At 43.8% G+C, this 14,315-nt stretch overlaps 1 protein-coding gene across 5 annotated transcripts in view; it reads left to right on the top strand.

Annotated features, from left to right (window-relative positions):
• Nucleotides 1–14,315, top strand: part of PDGFA (platelet derived growth factor subunit A) — a 48,791-nt gene that overhangs the window by 14,108 nt on the left and 20,368 nt on the right. For 2 of the 5 annotated variants that reach the window (XR_012647686.1, XM_075010193.1), the window contains exons 5-6: nucleotides 8,889–9,015; nucleotides 13,543–13,625. Coding sequence is in view for 3 of the 5 variants with exons in the window: in XM_075010193.1 (XP_074866294.1) it covers nucleotides 8,889–9,015; nucleotides 13,543–13,598 (183 nt within the window). In the remaining 2 variants the exon portion in view is untranslated. Of the gene's footprint in view, nucleotides 1–8,888; nucleotides 9,020–13,542; nucleotides 13,626–14,315 lie in introns of all 5 variants that reach the window. The other 3 variants (XR_012647687.1, XM_075010194.1, XM_075010195.1) reach the window with 2 other exon arrangements.

The following is a 14,315-nucleotide window of genomic DNA, read 5'->3' as shown; positions in this document are numbered from 1 at the left end:
GCTCCAGCCAGTGATAGAGTTTAAAACTTCAGCAGCAGCTTTACGTATGTTAGCATTGGGGTTGTCACCCTCCTACCCCTGCTGCCCCATTACTGCACCCAGGAATCTGTCTCTGTCTCACACAGCTCAGTGGTGCAGCCTTCAAGATTACATTCATTGCATTAGTTAAAAGTAGCCCCACTGAGCAAAGTGATTTTGGTGGCTGTCTTAATGAATTGACACCAGTGATATCGATGTACCCATTGGCCAGTTCTTCAGAAAATTCCAAGGCTAGTCCCCCTGCTCCAAACAGCAGCCAAGTAGCAAGAAGGACAAGAGGTCAAACAGAAACAGGATGCTCATTGTGGTGGAGGCCCGTTGACCCTCCAGTCACATCAGAAAGCTCTGAACAGAATCTGTATTTGTTTCCTCCGGAGTTGGCCTCTCTCTCTAGGCTTTGATACAGCTAATTGTTGGAAATCCTGTATTTAGAGTTCAGTGTGCATGCATGCCACTCTCTAGCAAAGCCCCACACAAGGGTCCCAGGAAAGGTAGGAGTTGGTTTGGGGGCCTGGCTCGGTTATTCCTGGAATGCCATTGAGAGCGCTTTTGTTTTTTTCCATGATGTCAGGCTGGATAAAAATGCTCTTTTGATTAGAACTCAAAGGGCTTCCTTCCCTCCCCTTTCATTGACAAGGTGGTGAGATCATAGCAAACCTAGTCACGCTGCAAAAATGTCCACTCGGAAAGGTCAGGGAGAGGGTTTGCAGATGTGTTATCTCATAGTCCAAAGCAAAGGAAGTTTCTTTATGCCCTTGTGGACAAAGTTATCATTTATCACCCTGTTAGGGCTTAATGCAGGTGCATTGAAGGTAACACAGACGTCAGGGCCCATTCCTCTCCTTGGGCTTGATCCTAAGGCTTTGCATTAGATCCCATGGACACCAGGCAGGGAGCTGCAGCAGGCTGCCTGGGCTGAGGAGCAAAGCATTGCCCTGGGACAGCACTGCTGGTGGCACCAACCTCCTACAAAGGGATGGGGGTGCTTTCACCTTTCTCCATTTCCATATGAGCCAGGAGACCTGGCCTGGCATTAATACAGCCAGGATGCACCCCTTCAAAAGGAGATGGAGCTCACACTCAGCATATGCTCCCTTTGGGGCTCCCTTTGCCCTTCAAGCGCCTCTGAAATCTCCCTATCTCTAAATGCAGCCCATGGTTTTAATAGTCACAGCATAATGCTTTTATTCTTAGCCTGAGAAAAAGCTATCTGGTGCTATGGTATCTCTTCTCTCCCTGAGCCATCAACAAAAAGCAGGGTCTGAGAAGTAGGGCTACTGCATAGCAACACAGAAACCCCCTAGGTCAGCTGTGTCTCCTTTTCCTGGCAGGGGGGTGTTTTAAACAATCTGTTCATCTCTAGAATGGAAGAGCATCTGTTTGCAATGAAATACCTGTTTTAAAGTCCATCTCCCTTGTTGACTCTCAGGTGCTTATCAGCAGAAGTTCCGTTTCTGGCATTTTTATGCTAACGTACTCAAGGATCCAGTAATTGGACCAGATGTGAATTATTTGCTGCTTCTTTTATTGAACCTCTTAAGTATCTTTTCTGACCAGGCTACTACAAAGTCTGAATCATGGTACAAAAGCAAATTGCTTGGTCCTGCTGAATTTTGACTTTGGGAATTCCTCTGTTCTTAGCACATGGCAAAGAATCCACTGCTCCCTAGTGCCAGCTGGTAGGGTGTGATTTTTTTTTTATGTCACTTGCGGAAGATTTTTCTCTAACTGTGCCTGTTGCTGCTACGAAAGTTAATTTGTAATGCTTAGAGTTCCATTGGTTTTATATTAGTTCCAGAAATATGTCAGGTAGATGAAGTATTTAAGCAACCCAAGGACCTGGAATATCCCTTTGTTTGGCATTTCCTGACGTTTACTTAACCAGGTCAGCCCAACAGCAGTCAGGGAAAAAAAAAAGATTCTTGCCATTCAGCAGTTCTGCTGGTGTGTTCTCAGCCAAGACAGGTGATGTGAATATTATGGGGCAAGTCCTGTTCCCAATGCCAGTTCTGAGTAGCTGAGCTGGGACAGCAGGGAGCTCTGCAGGAACAGCAGGGAGCAGCCTTTCTTACCAGTCTGTGGAGCTCCATTCACAATCCTTAACCACTACTTCAGCTGTAGTCGCTGTGATGGACCTGGAGGTGCTGCGCATTAATGTATGAATGCTGCACGTTGACCTGGTTAATGGCAATGCTTACCGTCTGACTGTGCTGGTGCAATTCAGTAGGAGCTGTTGGGGGCAAAAACTGAGTAGGAAAGGAAAGAGAAGGGCAGAATGTGCCACTGCTCGGCAAACAAACACTTGAGGGTTGTACAGAGCCAGTGCCAGGGCAGATACACAAGAGATCAAAAGAACTCGCTCTCGTTTGAAGAGGAGCACTTTCTTGTGAAAAAGGGGTAGTTGTTTGGGAGAATCAGACTGAGACGCAGGGACTTGAGGGAGGGGTCTGAAGATGGGGGACGATGGCGGGGGGAATCTGCTTTGGTTACCATCCTAAGCCTTTAGGTAAGAAAAAACAAGCAGATAGATTGTGGCTTGTTTTAAAATTCTCTGTTAAAATGCCTTCTGTTAAAATAAGCAAAACTTTGGTTATAAGAAGACAGTCTGATCCCTGGCTGTGACTAATCAGACTCCTGAAGGGAAAAACCCACAGATACCCACACTCCGTTAGACCTGCTGGGTAAGGATGGTTTGATCCCCAGAGTGCTGTGGAGCCAAGGCCTGATCCCAGAGAGAGAGAAGTGCAGGATCCAACTCCATGCTGGGTTGAGGTCTGAAGACTGAGATGTATGGGAGAGAGCTGTTGCTTGGCACGCTACCAGAACGTGTTCAGATATCATGGCATGGAGTGCAGTATGAGAACTAATATAGTGTAGAGCCGGTACACTCAACGAGACCAGAAAGGAAACAGAGGGGCAGTTACCTGCATAACTGTGACAATAGCCTCTACAGTTTTTGTATCCCCCATCACATGCAGGGGTCAGTGGCTGGTAAGTCCCTGAAACACTGTACAACCAAAGAGCCTGCATGGCTCCCCTCTCCAGCCTTCTCTACACTGTGCATTGGAACTGTAGTGGTTCCTCTCCCAGAAGGGCTTTCAGGACCACTTATGCGTAGCCTGTCCATGAGGGCACACATCTAGGCTACGTCTACACTAGGGGAAGACTTTGAAATCGCCATGCTAATGGTCAAATTGGAGAATACTAATGAGGTGCTGAAATGAATATTCAGCACCTCATTAGCATGCTACCGGCTGCAGCACTTCAAAAGTGCTGCGTTTCGCTCGTGCGTGGCTCGTCTACAGAGTCCTTTTCGAAAGGACCCTGCAAACGTTGAAATTCCCTTATTCCTATCAGCTGATTATGACATTTGCAGAGTCCATTCAAAAAGGACCCCTGTGTAGATGAGACACGTGTGAGTGAAACGCAGCACTTTTGAAGTGCCATAGCTGGTAGCATGGTAATGAGACACTGAATATTCATTTCAATGCCTCGTTAGTATTGTCCGATTTGGCCATTAGTACGGCCATTTCGAAGTTTTCCCCGAGTGTAGACGTAGCTGTAGGACTTAGGGGACATCTAAGTAGCAAGAATCCACCTGTAACAAAGCATTTCTTGAGGCGTGTAGTGGGCTTATTATATCTTTTCAGTTTCTCTGCCAGCGTCCATCTACGGTTTCTCTCTGAGGTAGGTGTAGTGCTTCCAGCCTAAGCAGAAGACCTCCTCTCCCACATAAGTCCAAGTTCAGCAGACTTTCCCCTGAGGCAAAATTAATCAGATCCTCTGTTCTCACTTTTCTCATGGCTACATGGTTCTTCTTTGGTCCAGCACTCTGCCCTTTGATGTAGGGGAGGGGTTCATCAGGGTTAGCTACTGGCAGGCCATGAGATGGTTTGTTTACCTCAGCATCCATAGGCATGGAGCCCTGTAGCTCCAGGAGGCCATGGGAGCTGTGGGAAACAGCATGGGCCAGGCTGTCCCCTCATGAGGGGACTGGAAGAGGGACCTTTGGCTTTTTCTGGAAGTGCCAGTCTGAGATCCTAATCACGGAACCAAAATCAGACCTCAAGCACCAACCATTATTGATTTTTCTTTCATGTGCTGTATCAGTATGGGGTTTCTTTCACTAGGCCTTTGCCTAGGTCCTTGCCAAAACCTCTTCCAGGCTGTTTACTCTACTCTCTTGGTGAAGAAGAGCCACACCTAAGGTCTGATCTCTTCTGGGTTTCTTCTCTTCTGAGGGAAAGCTGCTCCTTATATTCTCTGATGCTTCTTCCCATCATGCCTTGCAGAATCATACAATTTGCAGTGGCTCTCAGGGACTATATCTTTCAGTATTCTCTTGTTCTGTGTTGAAATGGGACCTTGGCAGTAATTGACGTTCAACTTCCCCTAACAAGCAATTGCAAACTCTTGAACAGGCAGCATTGTAATAATTTGATTCCATAAAACACAATTGGCTGTGGCCAAAACGTGGCCAAAACTAATGAGGCACTGAACTGAATATTCAGCATCTCATTAGCATGCTGCCAGCCGTGGCACTTCGAAAGTGCCATGTTTTGCATGTGCATGGCACATCTACGTGTGGGTCCTTTTTAAAAGGGACCCGCAGACGTCGAAATCCCCTTATTCCGAGCAGCTGTTTTGGCCAAGTGTGGCCACAACCAATTGTATGTTAATTTTTTTACTTGTTATAGGCAAATGCACCTTGTCTTAGCTGCGGCTTGACTCCAGCTGGCTTCTTTAGGTCTAGTTAAAACCCAGCATCTCCTGTCTTTAACTTAACCCTCAGTTGCAATTTTTCGAATTGCCCATGTTGATGGAGCTTCATTCCATCATGCTGTTGCTAATTCACTTCTACACTAGAACAAACTGTTGCCTCTGTTGGTCATTTCGTTCCTGAGAAGTGTCCTAATTCAGGATTTTATTTCATGCTCGGCATGTTAAACAGGGACCATCCAAGGGGTTTTTTTGTTACTGAGTATTGCAGTGCAGGTCACCTTCCATGTTGAGAGTTGTCTTGTAAATTCTTGTGCAGAATTTAGTTTGTTGTTATGCTACTGGGGTTCTCAAGCCCAGAGTCCTCCCTTTTCCCTCTGCTTTGACTCCCTGAGTTCCTTGAGACTCTGTATTGCAGCCTGCTTTGGAAAACACCTTGCCATTCTTTATGCATCACTGTTAAACAGTGTGAAACATTGCCTTCCCCTTGGGGCTGAGGATACCATCAAGTGTTCCCACCAGACCAGATTTTTTAATTTGAGCAACCTAACTCTCCCCTACACTCCCTCCCTACTTCCCCTCCACGCACAATAGGAATGTGGAGAAGAGACCACTGAGATGCAAAACATGGACCCTAACCTACATATTATGGTCAATTACATAAAGGTAATATTAGGAGGAGATTTGAAAAATACACACGCGGAAGTTCTCTCTCCTATAGCTTTTGTAAGTAATAGTTTCCATGGGCTGTGTTGTTGAAGCATCTTGTTTTCGTTGCACTAGAGAAAGGTGATAGAAGCTCATGTTGAAATGAGGGCTCTGCTCAAGATCAATGTTTCTTTGATTATTTCCTCTCCATGTGCAGAATAAATTTTGTTATGTGCATCAAGGCATGTGTGCTTGTGCACCACCAGCAGAAACACATGCTGTTGGCTACAGATGGCAGCTAATCAGCTGGGCACCACCGGAATCTCTCCTGGGTGGCCGCCCGTGCGCACAGCTTACAGGGAACATTGCTGAACACTGACCATTTCAAAGCTGTACATAATAAAAAATAGTGTGTGGTTGTCCTTCTCTTTTGAGCAACAAAACAGGGGAAAAAGATAAAAATATTAAAAAAAAATTGCTAACCTAGAGTCAGATCCTCTGATGTCAGCATAGCTGTGGCATTTTACATCGGCTGAGGATGAGGCTCAGAACCTAATGTGTTAGCGTAGCATTAATTATAGACTCCCAGGGTGGCAGCAGGTGTTATGAGACAGCACAAATTTAGGAATTTAATTGTAGCTGATGTTGCTTTAACTGGAGAAATTTAATATATAAATCATCAGTCTTAACTTATATTGCCTGAAGGAGAAAGAGGAGCCGTGGGCTGCTTTTTTTTGTTTTTGGTTTGTTTTAACTTACAGTACATGCCATTAAAACTTATAGTTCTTAATGGGTCAGTGTGAAGTAGGTTATCATCATCAAGTCTGTAGGTACCTCCCACATCTTCCAATGTGTGTAGTGCAAAGTAGGTAGTGGAAAGCATATATATATAGGTGTTGCAATTTGGAAAAAAGTACCAATGGCCTAAAACAGGGGTCAGCAATCCCTGGCACTGGTGCCTAGAGTGGCCCATGAGGTGGGAGTTCAGCCCCATCCTGCCTCTCCCCCAGCAGCAGGGAGCTTGCTCAAAGCCAGGCCACCTGTGGATTAACAAAAGACCAGCTAATGCTACCAACCACCACCTACACGGTAAAGCTCTGTTTTAATTTATTAATGAAGCTGCTGCTAGTAGGACTATTAGTGACTTTAAAAATTATCACCAGCTCTCTGACTGTACATAGAGGTCAAAAGGTCAAATTTCGGCACTCCGCCCAGGAAAGGTTGCTGACCCCAGCCTGAAATAAAATTAGATGACTGCTTTAGCTGCAAGTAATTTTTGATGATGCTGGTTTATTCCAGCAATTGGCGTCAGCATAGCAGATATCAAAGCATTGCCATAATTACTGGGTCTCTTTCTGTGTCTGTGGTCAGAGGGGTCTTAATGGCTGTTTAACAATTAGTGATGGATGATTCAGATGTACCATTCATTTTCAAATCTTTGCATAAGCCTTGCTGGAGTTATACTGCGATAGAAGAGCCTGAAACACATTGTAGTGACCCATAGGTGACCTCTCAGCAAAGCTTTCTGACATGTTAGAGCCAGCTCTAAATCTTCTTGTATGGAAATCTGACATCCTCAGAAAATGTCTTTCATGTTGACATTTTAACTATAGCATCTGTCTGTGCAGCACTGTTTGCTGGGTAAATGAAAATAGGCTCCAGCTCTTGTTGACAAAGGGAGCAGTGACTGAAATATAAGTTTGAAATCTTAGCTTTCTTGAAGCCAATGGCAAATGTCCCACTGATTTAAATGGGGCCCACCATTTCACTGGTCATGAACATCCAGAAAGCCAAAGGATGGATTCTGACAGCTGGGAAGTATAATTTCTCCCTTCTCCCCACTCATTGCCTTCGTATTATGAGAATGACTTGCGATTTTTGGAAGCACAGAGGATCAAAGTACTTTCAGTGCTAAGACTAGGGAGCATTAAAAACCCAACGTACAAATCTGTACACAGTTAGCAAAAAGGTCTAGTAAAAATTGTGCACACTGATCATTTTTTAACAACCCTGTCTATTTCAGTGATACACAGATTTGTGTCAATCATCCGAGCTGTGCAAGGGATCGGAGACCCAGTCTGTCTCTCTCTAATTTGCATAAAACAATACAGTATCCACTCTGTTGAGTTTCATTGCTCTGCCTGACAGACTGCAATTACAGCCCCTTCCTGTCAGTTGGGAGGCACATTTTGGATGTTGCAACAGTACTGAGCAGTGCTGCAAAGCAAACCAGCTAGATTCCCCTTTGGGTATGGTTTGTCCCTCGGCACAAGGCCCTACCTGTATTGGTTTCACTCAGGTTTAATCTCGGGGTGGTTGCACAGTCTAAGAAGGGTGGACTAGCCAGTGTGGGTAGGACCAGTGCATGTTAGAACAGCATCTGTAAAATCTGTCTGTTTTATCTTAGCTTTCTTCCTGAGCTAGAGGTGGTCCATGCTAGCTCATCAAACTGCATTAGAACCTGTATTTAAGCATCATGGCTATGTAAAGGCTAGACTAGGGTGGAAATGTACCTGGAACCCAAATGCTAGGGAAATACATACTCAGTTTGGCTGAAGAGGTAACATTTACATACAGGAGAGAGTGAGTGTCAAGAAGGCAGGACATGTCCAAGCAAAGACTTCTAAAAAGCTTTTAATCTCCTTTTCCTGTTCTTCCTAGTTCTCCTTTAAAGATAAGTGAGATCTCATTCACCTGGAGATTGCCCAGAGCTGCTGCAAGAAACTTATAGGCCAGAGAAAGGGAATCTCTTATGAGAGGTCATTGAGGTCTAGGTTCTCAAAACAGCACTGGTGTTTTCCATGTTTTCACTGTTTGTTGTAGGTTTAAGCTTGGTCTATACTAGGCAGGTAAGTCAATTGCAGATATGCAATTCTAGTGATGTCAGTTGCATAGCTAGAATCAACTTATCTGCAATTGACTACCTGGCCGTCCACCCAGAGGGAGGTTTGATGTCAGAGTTTCTTCTGTCGACTTCCCTTACTTTTCCCGATAGCAAAGAGTTTGGGGGTTCACTGCCAACTGCAGATAGATCAGTTTCACACATCACTACCAGACATGCAAAATTGAACTCTGAAAGATCAACCCTCAACGAGTTGATGTTCCCTGTAGCATAGATAAGTCTTTATGAACAATGGGTGGTTCAACGTAACTCTGGTGAAATGTTGTAGAGAGGAAAATAAATTAGAATCTGTAAATTCAGTAAACAAATACAGATTTGAATCTGAATGTGAAACGTTGTGTTGGCTTAGAAAAATGCTGAAATACAGAATGGCTCAAACCACATGAATGGGAAATCAGGTTCAAGGGGAGGGGAAATCTGGTCTGTTTGGAACTGCTGAAATTCTATAAAGGCTGTGTTGTGAAATACATATGAGATGCTCTACCAGGAAAGAGGTGGTTTTTACAGACGTTTGTAACCACTTGTCTTACGTTCTTTTGGGCATTAATGCATCGAAGTACAAACACTGTTCCTTTTTTAGGTGGCAAAAGTGGAATATGTTAGAAAAAAGCCAAAATTAAAAGAAGTTCTGGTGAGGTTAGAAGAGCATATGGAATGTACCTGTACACCATCAAATTCTAATTCAGATTATCGAGAAGAGGAAACTGGTACGTCACCCTTTTATTTTTGTATGCATGCTTTTACCAGAGGGGAACTTCTATTTCTAGTAAAGAATATGACCCAACCCTGCCACTATTGAACTAAATGGAAAAGCATCCATTGACCTCACTAAGGACCTTTCTGTTCTGAAGGTGTGGAACAAAAACAGGATTTGGGTTGTATACAAAATTTTGTATTCAGAGTTTCAATTGCTGTAGTTTTCTTTACAGCAGCCTTTAAATTTAGGGCGACCATATCTCCCTGTCCCAAATATGATACAGGGAGATATGGGGGGAGGGGTGGCTCCTCCTGGCTGCACCTAGCCTTGGGGAGGTGGCAGCTGCGGGCGCTTCTGACGCTGAGCCCCAGGTAAGCGGCAGCTGCAGATGCTTGGCCCCATCCCCCAGCCCCTGAGGGCCTAAATATGGGACAATTGGTACCTTTTAAAAAATAAGTAGGAACGTCTTTTTGGCATCCCAAATATGGGATCGTCCCACCAAATATGGGATGCATGGTCAAACTATTTAAACATAAAATGTATAAGGTAAAAATCTTGCCTAACTGACTTGAAGGTTATAGTATGTGTTGCTTGCTGCTAAATTCTATCATGACTATTGAGATACAGTTAAGGCTGACAATTTACTTTACTAAAAAGAAAACCAGATTTGAAATTAGGAGAACATTTTGTTTAGAAAGTATTTGAATGTTCAAAAGTAAGGAATTTTGAAATGTTTCCTAATGCTGACTTCATTCTGTTTCCATTTCCCTGGTTATCCTTATGGAGAATGTTGTCTCATGAAACATGTGCCTGGTTTGCTGAGAACATGACATACAGAGAAAAGGGGGAATTTGTGAATGTGTGAGGGAGAAATACTAACTTTCAGCGTGGCTTTTGTAAAAATATGCTTCATTTCTCCCGGAGCTAGGAGGCATTCAGAAAGCTGCGTGTAGGGCAAGCTGTCCACAGCTTGGCTCAGCCCTGGTGTAAGTTAGAGCAGCCTGTACCAGCTCACTGGGGACCTTAAAGGGTCACACACCAGTTTAAGGCTTGGTGAAGTGCAAGTGTCTCCCCAGCTGGTAATGGTGGATATCTGTAGGGGGGACAGGTACAGATAGAGATCTTTAGCCTCCACATGGAGGGTATTTTCTGCAATCAGAAATAAGAACATACATGTCTCGCCTATACCTGGAGACAAAGTCATGTTTTCTTTTGTTGAGCACTTTAAAGACTAACAGAATGATTTATTAGGTGATGCGCTTTCGTGGGACAGATCCACTTCTTCAGATCAGTAGCATTTCCAGTACCAACTAGCAGTTATAGGCTGTGTCTACACGTGCCCCAAACTTCGAAATGGCCATGCAAATGGCCATTTCGAAGTTTACTAATGAAGCGCTGAAATGCATATTCAGCGCTTCATTAGCATGCGGGCGGCAGCGGCGCTTCGAAATTGACGAGCCTTGCCATCGCGCGGCGCGTCCAGACGGGGCTCCTTTTCGAAAGGGCCACGCCTACTTCGAAGTCCCCTTATTCCAATGAGCTCATGGGAATAAGGGGACTTCGAAGTAGGCGGGGCCCTTTCGAAAAGGAGCCCCGTCTGGACGCGCCGCGCGACGGCAAGGCTCGTCAATTTCGAAGCGCCGCTGCCGCCCGCATGCTAATGAAGCGCTGAATATGCATTTCAGCGCTTCATTAGTAAACTTCGAAATGGCCATTTGCATGGCCATTTCGAAGTTTGGGGCACGTGTAGACGTAGCCATATAGTGCAGAGGTCCAAAAAGAATTGCAATAAAAACTGAGAAAGTAATTGGCTTGATAAACCATCAGATTATTCCAGTTTGATGCAGTGTAACCCAGCTGCAGTCAATCAAGGCACAAGATGTTATAATCTCTATCTGAAAGTGAGAGGTTGATCTGGTGAAGGGACAAGTCTTAATTCCGTATAGATTAGGGCGACCTACTCCAAAACCTATTGACATCAGTGCAAAGGCTCCCATTGACTTCAGTGGGTTTGGGAGCAGGTCCTAGCTGGTTAGCAGTTAATAAATTTGTCTGTAGCGTTTCGGCAGGGAGAGTGGATTTCTGGCCTCTGTGCTAGGAAGGACTTGGAGAATGATAAATGGAGGGACAGGGCAGGAGCTAGCAGACAGACAGGGTTATGAGGGGAAAGCTAAAGCTGGGCCAGGAACCTAAATTTCTGATTTCCTTACTCTTGAGTATTTTATTGTTATTGTTTAACTGTAACATTCATCAATTTCTCCTTCCCCCAATATATTTGCAGCCACAATTCTCTAGATGAAAGTCTTTTGCCTGACTATTTCCTTGGTGTGGGTTTGAGGTTTCCTATTATTATTATTATTACTACAATTTTGTTTTTCCTGGTGGCATCTCTCTGTGTAACCTTTTGGTCTGTAGTCCGTCATGTGCCCCTGGAGACTCAAACTACCCCAGGGGCTCAGAGTGCTGGGGGGTGTCACTGCCATTTCAGAGGCACTCATATGAATTACAAATGACCCGATTCTTCTCTTGCTGGGACCGTATAACTCCACTGTGCCAGATCCTTAGCAGCTAATGCAGGTCAGCTCCACTGACCTCAATGGAACTGTGTAAGTTTACACCAGCTTGGGACTTCAGTGGCATTACTGCTGATTGAGACTGGTGTTAGAACAGGAGAATCAGGCTCAAAGGGTCTGAAACTTTTATAAGGAAAGCAGAGGAGGTGAAACTTGCCTACTTTGGGATTTCTGACAAATAGGAAACCTTTTAAGGGTTTCCCAGGCCGGGCTTGTGTTTTAGGCACACTTCTTGCTATCTCCGTCCCTTGAGAACAAACTTGCCTAAGAGCTCCTATCAGTACTGGGCTAAGATTGTAAACTGGGTGAGCATACCCTGTGGGGTTTATTATGTCTTACAGACACACCATACAAATTCTCACTTCCTCAGAGGAGATCTCACTAGTACAGCATTTAGAAAATACAGGTTGAACCTCTCTAGTCCGGCACCCTTGGGACCTGGCTGGCACCAAGTGAGAGAATTTGCCAGACCATGGGAGCTCAATATTGTCTAGTAGCATTACCAACACTTCCACTGCTTACAGTGCTCTTAAAAGACCTTTAGCGGTAAATTAGAACATTGAGAGACAGGACTGGTAACTGTATACAAACTTCGTGGGACCATAGGAAATTTGGCCACACCCATGACAGGGTGGTTGTGCAGCTAACAAAATCATGCCAGATTATGGAAGTCGGTGGATAAGAGAGTGCTGGATTAGAGAGGTTCAACCTGTACAAGTCTCATGAGCTGCAGTTTGATATTTATTGGACTCAAAGTCATATCAGCAGAATTTGTCTCACTATGGCTATGTCTACACTAGCCCAAAACTTCAAAATGGCCATGCAAATGGCCATTTAGAAGTTTACTAATAAAGCGCTGAAATACATATTCAGCACCTCATTAGAATGCCAGCAGCTGCGGCACTTCGAAATTGACATGGCTTGCCGCCGCGCGGCTCATCCAGATAGGGCTCCTTTTCGAAAGGACCCCAGCAACTTCGAAATCCCCTTATTCCTATCTGCTGTTAGGAATAAGGGGATTTCGAAGTTGCTGGGGTCTTTCAAAAAGGAGCCCCGTCTGGATGAGCTGCGTCAATTTCGAAGTGCTGCGGCTGCCGGCATTCAAATGAGGTGCTGAATATGTATGTCAGCACTTCATTAATAAGCTTCGAAATGGCCATTTTCATGGTCATTTCGAAGTTTTGGGCTAGTGTAGACACAGCCTATTTGTCTTACAAAAGCTTTCAAATTCTCCTGACAAGTTGTACTTTACTCGTAATCTCCTCTAGGCCTTCAAGGGAAGTTATACTCTACATGGAGAGCTGAAAAATTAGGCCTCTGAATCAGCTGTCATTCAGCATCAATAGGCAAATAAAGCTGGATGATTTTAGCCCAGGCTAGTTTGAATTATGAATGGAGCAAAACATTGAGGAAAGAAAATGGTGGTTTTCGCATTTTTGTAAACTGTTCTATGTGTCATACATGCTCTTATCACATCAATCTCAACTTTCCCAAATGTTTATTGGAGACAGTGGCTGAACCATCAAAATTTCAAGATGAAAAGTTTATGTGTGTGTGGCAAAACATGGGAGGCCACTTCAGAATCAGGCTTATGAAGGATATAATCACAGTGGCAGATGACAAAAATTTATATTGTTATATGTGAGCATGTTTGCTTTAGGAAGTGACTCGCAAGTTTAAAGTAACTAAACTACAAGGACTCCAGGCAAATATTGAGAACAGAATGTTAGCGGTAGTTACAAGGCAGTTCTACCCCTAAAACTACCACCTTGGGTTACTGGCTCTTTGCTTTTTATAATTACACTACCTATGCAAACGTTTCAAAATTGGAGGTTTTAAATGAATACTTGTAATGCAAAAGATTTGGAGTATTCTTTGAGAGATAACCTGAGTATTTATTTCTTCAGTTTTCAATGAAATGCACTATCTTAGGGCTTTTTACCAGCCTCCCCTTATGTTAACAGGAAGGCCTAGGGAAACAGGTAAAAAACGGAAACGAAAAAGGTTAAAACCAACATAAAAACTACTGGAACTATTTGCTAATCAGGTAGGACCTATATGCTGAACACGCTACTGGCACAAGTAATGGAAACCTTAATCAAATATCATCACTCCCACTTAATCACTGTTCAAAATCTTGACACTTGCTACCTCAAGGCTGCAAAGAGATTAGATGTGATTGGCTTTGATAATTCTACATGCTTGGTATTTTTTCCTTTCAGCTACACATCACCATAAGCATCTTACATTCTTCGGCTCCTTCCTCTTCTTGCATTTTATTTATTTATTTATTTATTTATTGAGGGTGCTAATACTTAAGCTTCTTGGAAATCTCAAGTTCCATTTCCTCTGCTTTATGTTTCATTATTATTGATTTCTGAAGTCTAAGCATCGCATAATAATGCATGAATGAATTGCTAGGTTACAAGTGGTTTATGTTCCAATCAGTTGGCTGTGAAAGTATTGAGTACATATGGTAAATCTTATTACATGCATGACCATCAAACCTTCTTCGGCCCAAACTGGGAACTGATTAAACGTGCATCTGATATGATTGGAATCACTGCACAATATAGAAAAAAAGTGGACACCTGTTCTTCTGTAACAATGCCCTGTACCACAGAGCTAAGAACCTTCATTGGTTGGGGCAGCTTTCAGAGGCTGAATAGGATGCACAACTAGGATGTCATCAACATGTATAAGGTTTACAATGCAGGAAAAAACCAAACTAAAACAG

Source organism: Carettochelys insculpta, chromosome 16, assembly GCF_033958435.1.
Source record: "Carettochelys insculpta isolate YL-2023 chromosome 16, ASM3395843v1, whole genome shotgun sequence".
NCBI lineage: Eukaryota > Metazoa > Chordata > Testudines > Carettochelyidae > Carettochelys > Carettochelys insculpta.
Note: the sequence above shows the minus strand (reverse complement) of the source record. Positions and strands in the feature narration are given on the sequence as shown.